The sequence below is a fragment of the Pinus tabuliformis genome, chromosome 3_2, assembly GCF_031772625.1.
Source record: "Pinus tabuliformis cultivar Carrire ecotype Pingquan chromosome 3_2, CPIR1, whole genome shotgun sequence".
In the NCBI taxonomy this organism is placed as follows: Eukaryota; Viridiplantae; Streptophyta; class Pinopsida; order Pinales; family Pinaceae; genus Pinus; species Pinus tabuliformis.
Genome location: NC_142302.1, coordinates 1276002225 through 1276020933, shown reverse-complemented (window position 1 = coordinate 1276020933; position 18709 = coordinate 1276002225). Strand labels below are relative to the sequence as shown.

General features: G+C 37.9%; 1 protein-coding gene across 1 annotated transcript in view; it reads right to left on the bottom strand.

The window, feature by feature from the left end:
* Positions 1–313: 313 nt before the first annotated feature.
* The window catches only part of LOC149185396 (proteasome subunit beta type-6-like), a 161002-nt gene continuing 142606 nt past the window's right edge, over positions 314–18709 (bottom strand). Inside the window, exons 8-9 of the mRNA XM_089417919.1 lie at positions 798–872; positions 314–583 (exon numbers count right to left, since the gene is read on the bottom strand). Of these exons, the coding sequence (XP_089274045.1) occupies positions 455–583; positions 798–872 (204 nt within the window). The 3' untranslated portion in view covers positions 314–454. The remainder of the gene's footprint in view (positions 584–797; positions 873–18709) is intronic.

Below are 18709 nucleotides of genomic sequence, written 5' to 3'. Positions count from 1 at the left end.
CTGTTTCACACCAACAATTAGTGGTTTACAGGTCACTACTAAGATTCATGTATAAGCAATTTTGGTACACCCTTATAACAAAAGTAGGGTCAACTAAGATATCTGGGCAACATTGACTGAATAAACCCCTGTTTCACACCAATAATTAAATCCAAATTCAACACTCCCACAAAACAGTGTGGAGAGAACTTTACTTATGACATCTCGTGGTATACAAACAATGAGCAACTAGCAGATATACACGACTACATTTTGATGAAAAACAAAGAAGCCGAGAAAACCACCATGTTGTCAACATAAAAGTTAAAACACATTGGAAAAAGGAAAAGAATTCCATATCAAAAGTGTATAAAGTACATTTGTTTAATAATGTTCAATTCGAAGGCTTTTACGTCATAATGAAAGGTGAAAAACGTGACCAAACACGTCATACAAAAAGAGCATGCCAAAAGTTCTAAGGATGCATAGGTTCAGCGTCGCTTGATGCGTCTTGCAATAGTGAATTCCTTAGAGGCAATTCTTCATGCCATAGAGGAAGTTTGTCTCCTGGATAAAAGTTCCTTGTCACTCCTTCAGAGTTTATCTGCAGGTACACAGAGCTCAAATAATTCAATACTTTGCAAACAGGACAACATGGTAAATTCGAGTCTTGCATCATTCAATAAAACCATATTCTGACACACTACAACAATAAATATGTTCAACCAGAGTTTCTGATTAAATTGGATTGTTTAGCTGAAGCTAGTGATTATCAGTGACTTATTAGATCTTCAGAATAAAAAACACAAATTACTCACAACAACAGTGCGCACAACCCCTCCACTTGCTCCATCCCTGGCAATGGCCAGAGAAACACATTTCACCACTAGAGCCTGTATTAACAATATCAGATATCTCCACATTAGAAAATGTTTCAATAGAAAAGCAAATTTAAATTTCAACTACAAGGCTAACTAGCTACCTTATTTGTAACAACGGTTACCAGAAACCCTTTGCAGCGGTACACTCTGCATGGCCATGTAAAAACCTCTAAAATGTGATAGCAGTTGGAAGTAGTTTTCTTTATTGTAGATTGCTTGATTATGAGTCAATTGGGGTTATCGCGGGTGGTTGGGTAGAACAATTATTATCCTCCTTTCTTTATTGTAGATTGCTTGATTATGAGTTAATTGGGGTTATCTCAGGCACCCACGTTCAAATCCCTGCTAGTGACATGATGAGTTTTGATGCCTTGTTGATTATTGTTGTAATGGATTTGAGCCTGAGAAAAGCACTCTTAAGTGAACATAACTGTGGGCTGGCCTAGTACCAGCAACCTCACACTTTCCTTCAGGCTGAGAGGGAGGCTCTCATTTATTTCCTTGGAAAAAAAAAAAAAAAATATTGCTTGATTATGAGCTTTCAAGGAAAGCAAGTAAATTATTTGCCTATTTTTACACTGAAGAGAGTGTCTGCAAATGAATGACAGATGTGGTTGTTTTGCCCTGCATTTGAATATTTAATTCAAAAAAACTGGAAAATTAAATTGTCATTATTGATTATACTCCACAGTATTCATGTGCAATTCATTAATTAAATTTAAAAATGGATTTTGTTATCACAAAGCTCAGGACCTCAGGTATCCAATATAGCAGTCAAATATCCATAATATTTCAGGGTTATACCTAGATTTCATGTGAATTCCTTTAAATTTTCAGTGAAGTAAATTAATTTCGCCAAGACAAACTCAGTTCTTGAAATGTAATTTTGCGAACACTGTGTTTTTAAGATATTTTTTGTTGGTTCTACACCAATGATAGATTCAAAGATCACTTTTTGTCCTTTTCGGTGCTCTTTTGAGCTATGATAAAATGTAAATTTGCCTTCTCGAAAACTGAATTAATTAGATAAGACGTGTTGAATTTCTCAAAATATGTTTACAGGGAGACAGGAAAACACACATTAAAAAGTGCTTAAAAGAACAACAGTTATTGGAAGAAGACTTCCGGCTAGGGTTACCAAAGAGACAGCTGAGTGTGCAATTCATCTAAGGAACCTTCTGAAGCAATGCTGTTGAATATGTCTTTTAATGACTGTACATGTAACCAATAGATATCTTACGGTGTAATCACTTTAAAGGGTCATCTGTTAGGTCAACAGGTCATCCATCATTATGACGAAATCATTAGCATGTACGAATTTTCCGGGTGAACAATTGTTTCCCCAACTACTGGCGTACATTAGGACCTCAATCTCTGTAAGCAGCCCACTACATTCAAACTAAATTATTATCACAAGTGGGGGGGATCATGGTGTCCATCCTTTATACCTGTCTCTATCGATCACGTGCAAATATGTTCATAGATTGTTAGAGTTGAATAAAGTATAAAACCATAATGGCATTGTGTGTTACCACTCTGTCAATGGGGGTACATTGATTTTTCAGTGCATCATTCACCACCATTATAAGCCCAAAGTCACAAGTTAAAACCATGTAAAAACCATGTGAAGCCCTTGTAAAAACCATGTGAGGCCCTATATTAGGTCTCCTAGACCTATGCCTGTCAATTTGAGTTTGTATCCATTTTGTTATTTGTCAGACCATGTCCCATCCAATGTTGCATGAAATGCCTCCCCCCCCCCCCCACCAAGGATCCAAACCAATGTTTTAAAACTCCGACTCGGCCGAGGATCGACTCCGACTCCGACTCTGACTCGGTATCAACTCAGCGGGCTCGATTTCAATGACTCTATCGTTGTAAAAAATACATTAAATATTTATTTTTTATAAAAACACATAATTTTAAAGATTTTCATTCATATTTTCAAACACACAGCATTAGAATATAAATAGAAGACAACATATGATCAAAGTAGGCTCATGAATATATCCATTATATCAAAATGGCACCCCGTGCACTGTACAATACATACACAATGATGATATAGAGATCAAAACAAAAACACATAACCAAGGAAGCTATAAATGGCCTCTCTGTGACCAGTACTACTGGCTACTACTAGAGTTGCCAACATCATTTGGCTCAGTGTTACTTGGGAGCGGGAGCGAAAGTGGGGAACGAGAGCGAAAACAGAAGCGAGAGCGACATTTTCAAAAGCTCCTGGTTTGGGAGCAAATCCCAGAGGAGTTCGACAACCAATGTCACCAACATCAAGGTACATAGAGGGATTGGTGCTCTTGATTAAATACGAGTTCCATACCTTAATACATGACAAAATTCAATGGAAACATTGCAATCCTCCAATCCTAAAAACCTAAAAAACTGATAAGTCTGCTGGATTTTGAATGAAATCTAAAATTCTACTTTCTCCATATGAAATCTAATGAGGCCGGAACCACTCTCAAACATCCTGAGCCAATTCATGGTAATGTTAAAAATTTAAGTAAAAGGATGAAAATGAAGATTAAGGAGAATGTCACTTTGAATAGCATATCAATACTAGGAGAGGGGAGCGGACCCCAAATAGCATTTAACTAATTTAGAAAACACCTTGAAGTCCAAACCAATCAGCAAACACTTCAAAATTTCATTAAAAAAATGACAAAATCGTTGTTTTTATGGGGTTATGGGCCGCAGGTTATGACTCGGCCGAGTCAATACGGAAACGGCCAAGTTGGCCGAGTCAGCCATGACTCGGCCTCCCGAACCATTTCCTCCACCGAGTCACAATTCTGGGCATTGAAACGGATCAACTCGGCCGTTTCCGTTTCGAATCGGCCGAATTTTAAAACTATGGTACTAGGTGCCATTTTGATATAATGGATATATTCATGAGCCTACTTTGATCATGTGTTGTCTTCTCTCTATATTCTAATGCTTTGTGTTTGGAAACATGAATGAAAATATAAAAAAATTATGTTTTTCATAAAAAATAAATATTTAATGTATTTTTTACAACGATCGAGTCATTGAAATCAAATCGGCTGAGTCGATACCGAGTCGGAGTCGAAGTTGACCCTCGGCTGGTTCTGAACTCGAGTCAGAGTTTTAAACTTTGGTTTTTATCAAATCATCTCATATCTCACTTGTATTCAAATATTCTTATATACAGTTACTTGTCCTAAAATGGATGTCTTTGTCTTTGAAGTGTTTTGAAGATTATTATAGAGTACGAACTTTGTTCATTACATTGGTATCAAAACATTCCTCTGGGTATACGAACTTTGTTTGTTACACTAAATATCACAAGTAATTATCAAGATAAGAAAATCTTTCTGCATTTATGATTTTACTACACTGAAATGGGATGGAGCATCCACCAAATGGATGTGAAGACCACCTTCCTCAACGACATGATTGAGGAAGAAGTTTACATCAAACAACCGCAAGTTTTGACATCCATGACTAAGATACTCCTGTATGTAAGCTCAAAAAAGCCTTGTATGGACTCAAACATGCGCCCAAGGCCTCGCATGGAAGGAATGAGAGCTATCTGCAAACCATAAATTTCACCAAAGGTAGATCCTAACCTATACTTCTTGTTGGTTGGTTCTGAGCCCCTAATTTTGGTGCTATATGCGGATGATCTCATTTTGACAGGTTCAGAGAGATTGATTGTAGGTCTAGTGTCAGAATTTAAGATGAAGGATATCAGGCCAATGCACTACTTTTCGGGACTTGAGGTTTGGCAGCAACTGGGCGAGATCTTCCTTTGATAGGGGAAATACATTGTAGAGGTCATGAAGAGATTCAGGATGTAGGATAGCAAACTAATGGCCACTCTGATGGTGACCAATTTGAAGAAGATTGATTCTTTATTTCCAGAGGCGACGGACTCTAGACAATACATGCCTTTGATTGGCTCCTTGATGTACTTGGCAACACTTGACCAGACATCAACTTTATTGTTAACACCCTGAGCCAATTCATAGTGGAATCGAGCGAGGTTCACTGGATTGCAGCAAAGCACATGTTCATATATTTGTAGAGCACAATAGGATATGGATTGCAGTACCTTGGTGGAGATGGTGTGAGGTTGCAGGGGTACTTAGATTTAGACTGGGTAGACTGATACTGATCGACAAAGCACCTCTTAGTATATCTTTAGTCTAGGGTCAACAATCATCTCTTGGTTCAACAAGAAGTAGACCTTAGTAGCACTAAGTTTAGCTAAGGTAGAGTACATGGTGCCCAATCTAGCTAGTTGTGAAGCTACTCAGGATTGTTTGATCAAAAGCTTGAGACGACAATAGTTTACTGCGATAACCAAAGTTGTATTAAACTCAGAGAATCTAGCGTTTCACGACAAGTCAAAGCGCATTGGGATCAAATAACACTTCATTAGAGACAAGATGTTGAAGGGAGTAGTCAAGCTCCAATATACTTTTACGGAGGAACAGTTGGCATACAATTTCACCAAGCCCTTAGTGAAGGGCAAGTTCGTTTGATTGCATGCATGCTCCCAAATGGACCAGTCCTAAGTGTATGATTGCTCAAATGTTTCTGTAGCATGGCGGACTCCTCATCAAGGACCAATTTATTCACTGCTTTCATATAACTAGATAGAACATCTAGATCCAAGTGTGGTTTTCTCTTGCTCCCCCCTGCTAAGTGTTGGTGTTGAAAGCCATGATGGATGATGGAATTTAGGTGTCAGAACATATGCTAAGGTATGCAATGGAATGTTAGCATATCCCATCGTTTTTCCACTTCTGCACAGATATAATTGTACAAGGTTATATCTTTAGCCTCAACAATGTTTTTAATCTGCCCCAACATGCCATCCATTTGCTCATACACTTCCCTAATTATTGGCTGATCTGAATCTGCAAACTTGATCATGTAATAAATTGGTTTGGTGAATTGCAAAACATATTTAGTCTGTGACCAAAAGTCGTTGTCAAGAATAGTGCTCTTGGCTACATTAGCACCATCTCTATCAGTGTTAATGTCATCCCATGATTCAGAGGTCACCATATTAGTTAAAGTTTGTCTCATGTTCACTAGCTGCCTAAAGGTGAGGTAATAACCTGCAAATCTTGTTTTTGCATGTTTAAGCGACTGCAACTTGGAGTAAGTGCCATAAAAGTAGTTTACCCTTGTATGCCTTGTGACAAATTTAATGAGTTGCTTCCCTCTCTTGTAAAGCTCATTAATCCGTACATTCTTTATGCTTCACAATATCATGCATCAAAAGGTTCGGTGTCTGCAACAAGCACCCAGACCAAAAGATGTGTAGATGAGTGCGCTCAATAATTTTTCTTGCTGCCTTACAATTTGTTGCATTATCAGTGATCACTTGAACCACATTATTAGGACCAACATCTTTGATTGATTGCAATAGGAGATCTGCAATGTTTTGGAAAGTTGCACTGATGGAGGAGGAGTCATGACATGCAATTTACACTACACCACTAGTAGAAACACCAAGAACATTTATCAAATGTTGGTTTCTAACATTTGTCCACCCATCTGATACAATGGATACCCACAGTGCACCCACTCATTTGTAAAAGGTGTCAAAGCTCTTTGAACCTTTACTTTTTTCTCTTTCTTATAAGAATGTTCTAGCTTTCTCATAGTTGGGGCTCTTGTATCCTTTTGGGGCTTCATTGATGACATTAACTATATCATGCCAATAGGGAGAGCGAAGCACATTGATTGGTACTCCGCAAACACAAAGAAACCCAACTATCTTTCCATCCACGTCATCCCTCCCAACAACATTTCAATAAATCCCATATTGGTCTTCTACTTCCAGAGGTTGTAGAAGTACCATGAGGAGATGAGCTACCAAATCTAGAGGTTGCACTTGATTCCGAATGAGTTTTTAGTTTCTTGTTTTTCTGTTGTGCAACCTCATCTATTTGGGATGTATTTTCTTCTTTATTCAACTGAAATTTTAGGGCCAATTGCTATCCCCACAACACCCTTTTTGTCATCACCTTCCAACACCCCAAAAACATGCCTCCTCACACGAGTATATGAACCACTATAGTTTTCCTCCATGACAACCATGAGGGCACAAAAACTTGTAGCTTCCACCACCTTTTCCCCCTTCAAGTTTGGTCACATAATTCCACAAGGGTGTTAATGCAACTTTCCCCTCTAGCATTTCAGTTTCCTCTTCATCCCCTTTTTCTTCAAACCCTTCCTCCTCATCATACATTGGGTCACTCATATGGGGACCACTATCCTCTTGTTCTTCTTCCCTCCAATTCCTACTCCTCCTTGCCATCATGAAAACCAAAAGTGAAATGATACATAGAAGCCAAAAGAATACCATTTTAGAATATGGATATAGATGGACAACCTGCAATGAAATAAGCAAGAAGAAATAATGGGAAAGAGTAGGAAATGGAGGAGAAAAAATACAAATAATGACAAAATAATGAGAGTCTGGGGTTTGCACCTTTCTCTTTAACTCTTGTAGATGGAAGCCTTTCTTTACTCCTTCACTACTCCTTGCTCCTCTTTCACTCCTCCAACCTCTCCTCAAGCCTCTCTTCTCCACTTTTTTCCAAGCTCTCCAAAAATACAAGAGTGAGGAAATACGAGGGGGAAATAAACTTTATCCCCATCTATTATTTCTCTAATTCAACCTAAACCCACCTCCAACTCAAGTTAGAGAAAAAAAATTGGGTTAGCCGCCGCGAAACCGCCCGTTGGGCATTGGAACCACTCAAGATCTGTACGGATCCGTGCCTGATCTGCTGGGATCCGAGGCGGATCCGCGGTTTGGAAATCCCTAAGTTGCACAATACGAGGAAATGAGCTTGGGTACGAAACATGACCCCCCGAAATTTTGGAAACATGGAAACACGATATATATATATATATATATATGATACATGTGCAATCATAAAGCATACATGATACATTAAAATTTATTACATTATGATTAAATTGTCCAATGTCAATGCATAAACTATAAGTCTCTAAATTTACATCACATTTACTCATGAATAATCACATAATGAAAATAGCAATATCCAAATGTCAAAATCAACGTTTATTATATATATGAGGTTGCAAGTACAATAAAGACAATGAGGCTGCGATTACTATAGAGACTAAAGACTAATAGCCTTCAGCCCTCATCTTCATTATCATAATCTTCGTAAAATATAGAAGCAGAAACATGCTCAATGGTGGATGGTGGAGCTAAAGAAGATTATTGGCCAATTCCACTTCTTGGCACCCGGTCCTCAATATTCATGGCAACAAGAGAGCTCCAAATCGAGACTTTTTGATCCACGTCCCATTCTTTAGAAGGACCACTGCTATATTCTAGACCCCTACGAGATGCAAGGCGAAGGCTGGTATTGTTTACAAAAAATATCATAATAAATATGAAAGAGTCTATACTTATAAAAAGTACAAGAAACTAGAAAAGGCAAGTAAATCTAGTATCTATCGCTTGACCCTCTTGCCACGAGAAATTTCTAATTTCTTGTCTTGTTCTTGATTGGGAGTCTCCTCCTGCATAATCGAACGACGTTGGTGCTCTTTTTTAAATACAAGTTCCATACCCTAGGTGCTCATGATTATTGGGAGTCTTCCCTTCATAGAGGGCTTGGTGCTCTTGATTAAATACAAGTTCCATACCCTAGTACATGACAAAATCCAATGGAAACATTGCGATCCCCCCAATCTTGAAATCCCGAAAAAATGATAAGTCTGCTGGATTTTGAGTGGGATCTAAAATTCTACTTTCTCCATATAAGTCATTTCAAGGTAATGTTAAAAATTTAAGTAAAAAGGATGAAAATGCAAGACAAAAGAGAATGTCACGTTTAGTTTAAGAATTTAACATTACCATGAACTACATATCAACACTAGGTCCATAGGCTTGAACATTAGACCATATCACTTCTGAACTTTATTGTTGACATGTGGTCGTATGAACTGGAAATGTGTTTCATGTTGTACTAGGCCACGTTTCAGCCTCATGAAACATGCCAGTACAGTCTAAAACACGTTTCCATGCTGTACCAAACATGTTTTAGCATTTTCGTATCGTTTTTGGCCAGAAACGCCCTTTGACCCAATGTTCCCTACATCATAGGAAAATCCGAAATTGTGGCTCAGGGATTGGGCCAACACGGTTCCAAATTTATAGGAACCGTCTTTGCTGGCCCGATCCGCCGTTTTGGATTTCCGAATCCTACGACGGATCCGTACGGGACGCAGATCCCAGTTTGGATCATAGTTTTAAAATTCGGCCTATTCAAAACAGAATCGACCGAGTTGATCCATTTCAATGCCCATAATTGTGACTCGGTGGAGGAAACGGTTCGGGAGGCCGAGTCAGCCATGACTCGGCCAACTCAGCCATTTCCGTATTAACTCGGCCAAGTCATAACCTGCGGCCCATAACCCCATCAAAACAGTGATTTGTCATTTTTTTAATGAAATTTTGAAGTGTTTGCTGATTGGTTTGGACTCCAAGGTGTTTTCTAAATTAGTTAAATGCTATTTGGGGTCCATTCCCCTCTCCTAGTATTGATATGCTATTCAAATTTCATGGTAATGTTAAATTTTTAAAGTAAAAGTGACATTTTCCTTAATTTTCATTTTCATCCTTTTACTTAAATTTTTAACATTACCATGAAATGACTCAGGATGTTTGAGATTGGTTCCGACCTCATTAGATTTCATATGGAGAAAGTAGAATTTTAGATTTCATTCAAAATCCAGCAGACTAATCAGTTTTTCAGGATTGGAGGATTGCAATGTTTCCATTGAATTTTGTCATGTATTAAGGTATGGAACTCGTATTTAATCAAGAGCACCAATCCCTCTATGTACCTTGATGTTGGTGACATTGGTTGTCGAACTCCTCTGGGATTCGCTCCCAAACCAAGAGCTTCTAAAAATGTCGCTCCCGCTCCCATTTTCTCTCTCGCTCCCCACTTTCGCTCCTGCTCCCAAGTAACACTGAGCCAAATGATGTTGGCAACTCTAGCAGTAGCCAGTAGTACTGGTCACAGACTTTTGTTGTAGAGGCCATTTATAGCTTCCTTGGTTATGTGTTTTTGTTTTGATCTCTATATCATCATTGTGTATGTATTGAACAGTGCACGGGGTGCCATTTTGAAATAATGGATATATTCATGAGCCTACTTTGATCATATGTTGTCTTCTATCTATATTCTAATGCTATGTGTTTGGAAATATGAATGAAAATCTTTAAAATTATTTGTTTTTATAAAAAAAAAAAAATATTTAATGTATTTTTTACAACGACCGAGTCATTGAAATCGAGCCAGCCGAGTCGATACCAAGTCGAAGTCGAAGTCGGAGTCAGAGTCGACCCTCGGCCGAGTCGGAGTCGGAGTCAGAGTTTTAAAACATTACCTAGTACAATACATATATGATATAGAGATCAGAACAAAAACACATACCCAAGGAGGCTCTAAATGGCCTCTACAACAAAAGTAAAACATCACTAGTCACTAGCCACTACTAACTACTGCTAGAGAAGGCAAAATCATTTGGCTCAGACTCTGAATCAGAGTCAGACAAGGAAACCCATGGCTCCTCCTCCTCCTCACCATCTCCAACTGCAGTTGTAGTAGTAGCACTACCAAGCACAACAACTGCACGCTGAGATAGACGAGCTATGTGCTTGCATCGTGGCTGAGTAGAGGAAGTGTCTGCAACTAGGGGACTTGGGGTTGGGCCTGGTACTAGTGGATCTGCATTTAACTGAACACGATGTTCAACTACTACCTCCATCTATAAATCCAAGTCAATATCAATATCCTCATCAGAATCAAACTCCCCTGGATGACTCTCCACTACCCAATCTAATGTTGGACCACTATCTTCCAACACAATGGGATCTGTATCAGGTCTTTTGTTCAACAATTGGTTGCATCTTAGCCAGAGGTTGTATTGGACATAAACTATATCATTTAACCATTCTTGTTCCAAACGGTTTCTCTTCTTTGTGTGAATCCTCTCAAAGACAGACCAATTACACTCACACCAAGTAGCACTGTAAGTTTGACTCAAAATACAGATTGCAAACTTTTGCAATTGAGGACAATGTCTACCAAATGCCTCCCACCATTGTGCTGCAAAAAACATAGTTTTGTAATGAGTTAGCTCAACAAATTATATCCAATCTTCAAATTATAAACAATTTAACAAAATAAGAATTTGAAAATTGAAATTGTCTGTTAACCTGGCTCATCTACTTCCCTTGCCGTCCTTGCTAGGTTCTTGCCAAACGTACATGTGGCTCTGCTGAAACAAATGATTTGTCGGTGTATCTCCAGCTGGTCACTCTCCTTAGGGACCATGCAGTCAATGTAGTCAATCAATCCATCTCTAACCTCCCTAGTCAAAGCTTCTGTCTCCAGAGCTTTATAATGATACCTTGGGTTCAGAAAATATCCAACTTCATGTATAGGGCGATGGAGTTGATTGTTCCATCTTTAGTCAATGATTTCCCAAATGTGCCTATACTTAGCCACTCTATCCTTATATGTTGCCTTTATTTTCTCTTTTGCTTGATCCATAGCTTCATAAATGAAGCCCATAGCCAATCTTCCCCATCCACCAACTGCAACACCTTAACCACTGGCTCAGCAACCTTTACAATCTCTGCTGCCATTTTCCAAAATATTTCTTCATTAACTTTCTTTCTCACATCTTTGACATCTTGTTTGTGATACCATTGACATTCATTCCATTCATCACTGGAAAACTCCCTTTGCAAGTTTCTATGTTGGGAAAGCATAGATTGTAACGTCAAAAAATGTGTTGCAAATCTAGTGATGGCAAGCCCAATAATATCCTTTCCCTCTGTGTGTTTCGTCATTAGGTTCAAAATCCATGGGTGATTCCAAGTATATTTTATTATGATTTTGGCATGCTTTACAATGTTCTTGATCCACTCTATTTTACCAATATCCTCAAGCATGAGGCCTATGCAATGTGCAACACATGGGGTCCAAAAGATGGTTTGTGTTTTTCCTCTAACATTTTACTAGCAAGAACATAGCTAAAGGCATTATCTGTGATGATTTGAACATTAGCCACCCCCGCCTCTTCAACAACCTCATCCAAAAGCTAAAACAACAAGTGTGCATCTTTCACCCTATCAGATGCATCAACTAATTTTAGAAACATGGTTCCCTGTGGGAAAAAGATAAGAAAGTTTATGATGGTACAGTTCCTTTGATCAGTCCATCCATCTGACATGATGGTACATCCTATTTATTCCATGAGCTTTTGAAATATTTCAAATATTCATCAATGGACAAAACCTCCTTTTGCAAAAGAGATCCCCTTAATCAGGCATAGTAAGGCCTTTGAAGCCCTTTCCAGCAGTGAATATGGCATCAAACATAGTTTCATAATATGGTGAACAAGAAGCATTGAAGGGGATATCAGCATCATACCACCATCTAGCTATGTAATCACAAGCAGTTTCTCTCAATTCTTTCTTCCAATGGTGATCTAAAGTGGGTTGCATTTGACCTCTTTTAGCTTGAGGACCATGTGCACTATCAAAGGGAGAGGAGGGTGTGAAATAACTTTTGATATCACCCTCCTTTTTAATTTCACCCTTACCCTTTTCTTGAATAGGGTCCAAAGAGGGAGGAACGTAGCAAAGGGGTTGGATGCATTAGTGCAAGGGGTAGATGAAGAGCCCTCATAATCAAAATTGGGATTGGCAGACATCATGTGTTTTATACTCCTCTTCCTCCCAATTCCAACCTCTATTTCTTTTTGCCTAGAATCTAGATTTTTCTTCCTCAAACTTCTCAAATTTTTCTACCAACTACTTCCCAATATCCCCAATTTGTTTTGTTGGTGCTGCACATGGAGTAATTTGGCCTCTAATAGCAGCCAAGTGGTGTTTCATCCTATGAATGCCCCCTCCACCTCCCTTAATTTTTCTATTACAAAATTTACAATGCATTTGATTATCAATCATCTCAACATATGCCCAAGGAGCATCTTTCATTCTAGGAGACATTTTCTAATATTTGGACTTGGAAATGAAAGGAAACAAATCTGAAAATGAAAAGAATACAAAAAAAAAACTTTTCAATGTTCATTTCTTATACAACAATTACTCTTTTCAATTTCCATATTTGCAAAGGAAAAACACAAGCAAAGGCAGAATTGAGAAGTGAAAAAAAAAATACCTCTGGGCTCTAGCCTCCTCAATGTTGCTCCAATGACTGCCCACGAAGCTCCTCATTGTTGCTCTAATGATTGCCCAAGACTCCTCAATGCTACTCCAAAAACCAACTCCACAACTCTTCACAAACTCCTCATAAATGCTCACACAAATGCAATGAGATAGTTGTGCGGAAATGTGAGGGGGTTGCGTAGCTTTTATAGGCTTGGGAGAGGTTAGATGGACAAGAAATAAACCTAAAACCAAAAAATAAGCAAGTTTGGAGTCCAAATTCTGCCAGTGACAAGGTTTGACTGACTCGATCAGTTTAAGTTGGACTCGGCCAAGCTAGTCGGTCTATTATAGAACTAGCCGATTCAATAACAAACCAACCTTTGGACAGGTTTTTGTTTTTGTGCCGTGCCAGTTCACGCAGAGGTCCAACTCGGTCGGCTCAGTCAAATTTTAAAACATTGATTACAACTAAGAGTCCCATATATATATATATATATAGATAGATAGATAGATAGATAGATAGATACCTAGGCAGTTACCCTTTCATTGAATTCTCATGTCCTTTAGATCATGCCTCCTCATTAACTAATTACTAGCTAATTAAGCATTAATCACTATTATTGTTATTTACATTATTTGTATTATTTATATATACATATTATTCATAACATTGTCTCCCTCTTCGAAAAAACATTGTCCTCAAAGCTTATTGCTAACAAGGCATATCATTTGCTCTTTGTCTTTGTAATCTATTCGCATCTCTTGGAATTCGTCAATCTGCCATCTTCGTTGATACATGATGATAAGATCCTTTGAGTGATAAATAAAATTCTCCAACTTAGAAAGGATATGACCATCCTAAATTAATCTTATGTGGAATCTTGCGGTTGCTAGAAACTTGTGATGAATTGTTATAACACGAATGGATTGTGCAAACTTCAGTATTCTTTGGAACATAAGTTTGTTGATTATGTTTTGAGTGATACAGACTCGTAGATTGACTGGGATGTTTGTTCTTGTGATTCAGATGTAGATCAGGAGTTCTTTTGGATTGTCTTTCCCTTATCATGTGTGTGGCAATATTCTAATTTACTTCAAGTTCTGGTGTTGTTGAGTTGGTTACAGAGTCTTCACTTAGGATTTTCATCATCTGAACTACAACATCTAAGTGTGTTTTTTCTTCAACTGGTTTATCATCTTCTTGAGTTGTGATATTCATTAGATCGGTATTCACTGCTTTTTCTTCAACTTGAATTTCTACATTCAATGCTTCCTTCTCGATAAGTTGTTGTACCTTGTTTTCCAATGACTTCTTGTCCTTCTTAAGCTTTTTAATTTGCGTCAGTCAATAATTTTTCACTATGGTCTTTAAGCCAAGAAACTTCTTCATTTTTGTCAGTGGCAATTTTTTCTACTTCTCTTTGCATATTTTGTATTTTTTATCTTCTTGAAAAATTACTTTTGAAATTTCTTATATGTCTTATGGTGTTACTAAATCTGAATTCAATGTAATGTCTTATAGTGTTATTTTTTTCTTCCAGTAGGAAAATGCCAAAACTTCTTTTTCATATTTAGGATAAAAGACTAGTGATTTCATCCAGGATGAACCCAGAATAATATCACCTTGATCCTCCCACAGGGATCGAATAGAGAATTGTGATATAAAAGTATAATCCCCAATGTTTAATTGTAAATCGGTTATGTCATATTGTTTTCTATCCCAGTGGTCTAATTTTTCAATTACATTTGACTCGGGAATCACCAATTGGTTAGCAAGGATAGAGTTTATATAATTGTTTCCTTTGGTGGGAGAGATAGAAATAATATATTTTCTTGCAAGAGTCCCTTTAATTCTGAATAGCACTAGAGTTGTGTTGTGTGAGGTCCCTAAAAATCTTCCATTGCTAGTCTCCATTTTTTTCTCTTCAGTGATTCATTTCCTTCAAAACTTTTGAGTTCAGTTTTAGGGTTTAATTATTCAATTTCCTTGAACTTTGATGTAACCACTTTTATAACTTTATACATACAATGACTAAATAATATATCACCCTTTCTCTATAATAATTCTCTAATTCCCATCCTTTTTTTCTTTTTAATATGTAATATTTAGATTTAATTCAAAATATTTGTGGTCACTTAATATATCTCACCCCCTCTTCTTTTTCTTTTCCTTTTTTAATTATATCAATATATAGGTCAGCCTCTTTTTCTCTTCTTTATTTTTGCTTCAATTTGTTTTTTGTTACTCTTTTTTTAATTAAGTAAAAACTTTAAGCTTTTATAAACTAAAACTTCTTCCACTTTTCCTTTTTAACAATCTTTAGACTTTACTAACTTCAAAAATAAATTCGACTTATGAGGGAGATTGGAGAGCAATTTTTAAATGTATTTTTTTGGTTAAGTTACTCTTATCTAGGGCTTTCTAAAACGTCGAACAACAAGATTTGTACGGCCATTAAGTGGATGAACAAAATTACGATTGTAAGAATGCGAATGTTGGTAGCAACTCATGATTGTACAGACGCAAATTCAATTGTACAGTGGCTACAAAATTTAATTGTTATGACCAATTAATTGGCACAGTTTTCATTCACTCATACACAACGAGGGGAGTGTCGCACAAAAACTATACAACAGTAACTTGATCTTCTTTCAACAGTAAATCCCTTAATTTATGTGTATGGTGGTGACGGTGGCAGTTCTCTGAATTATCAAGGACTACACAATACAGCCCGGTTGCGCGGAACAGGTTTCAAACAGTTATGATGGACAACAGACAATGGCAACAATCGAGTTGCTTGACGACTTAATGGTGATAGTATTTAGTTATGTGTCAGTGGTTGCAATAGTGGCCTTGAATGGAATCTTTCTTAAACAGCGTGGACCGTTCAGGCTGTTGTTGACAGGGGATGGCGTATGACAGTATGACCTGTATTAATCTTTCATATTTTTCTCAACTTTTTTTCGTATAAAATTATCTATAATTTCTTTTCACTGTTTGTTTTTTAATAATTTTCACTTATAAATATATAGATATATCTATAATTTCTTCTCTCTCTCTCTCTCTCTCTCTCTCTCTCCCTATATATATATATATATATAGATATATATATTCCAATAGCCAAGGGCCCGATGACGAAATGGAGAATCTCCAAAACTTCTATGGCTAAAAACCTGACTTCCAATGGCAATGAACTTGACGACGAGTTGATGGCCAAAGGTCGGATCAGACTGGCTCTGTGCAGGGGTTAAGCGGCCAAAGGATCAAACGGCTCTGATATCAATGTAACAAACAAAGTTTGTATACTCAGAGGAATGCTCTGATACCAATGTAATGAAAAAAGTTCATACTCCATAATAATCTCACCTTGTTCATTCCCATAAGCCCATTTTACTTAGTAGTCCGCTAACAAAGTTTCTCAAGAAGTTGTTCGTTTATATATTTTATTCATAACATTTAGTTATATTCTTTTAGTTCTTCTTCAATTTCTTTGTCTTCTTTTATCTTTTTATCATCAAGCAACTACCAAAACATAAACATGAAGATCAAGGACACAGGATGTAGTCTCTCAGCGAGGGCAAAACCCCTCTTCTAGGGGAAACGCAAAAATCTCTTCTCTTCTCTTCCTTTAGAACTAAATCAAATGAGATAACCAAGACCTTTTGACCAAGACAAAGACCTTCTCCAATCCACCAAGTCAACCTCCCAAGATAGTTCTTCCAATTACCTTCATCAATACTACATCAAACAAAATTTCGGCCTTACTGCAGACCTGCAACTTCGCCCCTCTTGCAACTCTTGAAATCTCGCATGTGTGGGAAAAAACAAGAAGAAAATGAGCTTCTTAACTTTGCTAGGGTTCCTTCTTCACTAGGAATTCTTCTCCTTCTTTTAAGTCGTTTTCCTTACCTTTGTCCTTCCTTCTATTGCAGCCTTGGATGGATACTCAATTAGGTTGAATTCCTTCTTATATATAGTCTCTTCAAGGTGGTTGAATCCCTTCATGCGGTTGTCTTGTTTTCTGTTGAGGCCGACTCAAATACAAATTTCTTTCTTGACACAAAAAGCCCAAGAAGGGTCTAGTACATAGTGACAAGGACAATGATTCGTGACACAGAAGCACATAATCGGTGCTTTGACCTAGAAACAAAATAAACAAGGCATGAAACCCATGCTCATAAATAATTTTCCTTTTACAAATATTTTCTTTCTTTCTTTTGACAAATATATTACATCATGCCTCAAATACAATTATGAAAATCGATAATAATTACATTTCTCAACACTTAGAAGCTATCAAAATAACTAGTCGGATAGAGGACTATCTAGATACGGGAGCAAAAGTCTCCTCGTAGTCTACTCCCTCTTTCTAAGAGAACCCACAAGCCACAAATCCGGCCTTGTATTTCTTCACACTGCCATCTACTGCATGCTTTACTTTGTAAAGCCACTTGGAAGTCACAACTAACTTCCCCTTTGGTCTTAGCACAATCTCCCACACATCATTCTTCATGATGGGGTTGTGCTCCTCCACCATGGCATCTTTCCACACCTGCTAGCTAGCTACTTCCTCAAAGCTAGTTGGAGGGCTTCGAGTCTATGATGTTGGTAAACAAAGCCACGTACGTCAAGAACTTCCACAAAGGTTTGATCTCCCTAAAAGTGGTCATGGGCGACACGACAATCTCATCATCATCCCACAAGGTCTGCTCTACCCACCTGGGCATCCTACGTGATGTTGAAGGAGTTAATTGCTCCTCCTGCACTGAAGATTGGCTATCTCTACTATTGGAAATCTCCACCCTTGGCTCCTCCTTTGGTTCCTCCTCTTAAGACCCCTCTACCACTGTTGGTAGGTCTTACAATTGCCTAAATGCCAAGTTCTCCCCGAACTTGACACATATCGACTCAACATTGTCTTTCGTTGATTTGTTAGGAAGACTCTATAAGCCTTTGAATCCTCGTTGTATTCCATTAGGATGCCCCTCTCACCTGAGGGCTACAACTTTGTCCTATTTTCCATAAGTATGTGGATGTAGACTAGACAACCAAATACCCTGAGATGTCCTATCTTAGGCTTCTTGCCAGTGAATGCTTCCTTTGATGTCTTATCCTCCAAAATCTTGTGTGGGTTCCTATTCTGCAAATAAACAGTTGTGTTGCATGCATCGGCCCACAACAACATCGACAAACTCTAATCATAGATCATGGCCTTCCCCGCATTGATGACAAACCGATTCTTCCACTTTGCAACCCCATTTTGCTGCATGTTGTAGGCCATTAGCTTCTCCTTGTTGATCCCTACCACCTTGCAAAAATCAATGACCTCGTTAGAGGTGTATTCACTCCCATTGTCCACCCTCAATGCCTTGATCTTCCTCCCTATCATGTTCTCCACCTGAGCTTTGAAACCTTTGAAAAAACTTAAGACGTCACCCTTGGTCTTCATGAAGTAGATCTAGGTCTTCCTAGAGAAGTTTTGGCAGCTCAATGACAAATTCCAACCATGGAACTAGATTCCTCTTTTCGAGAAGACCAATTTTTACTATTGGACTGCTCAATTTAGAGAAGGGAAAGTGTATTTTTGAATGAAAGCCCACATGTGCACAT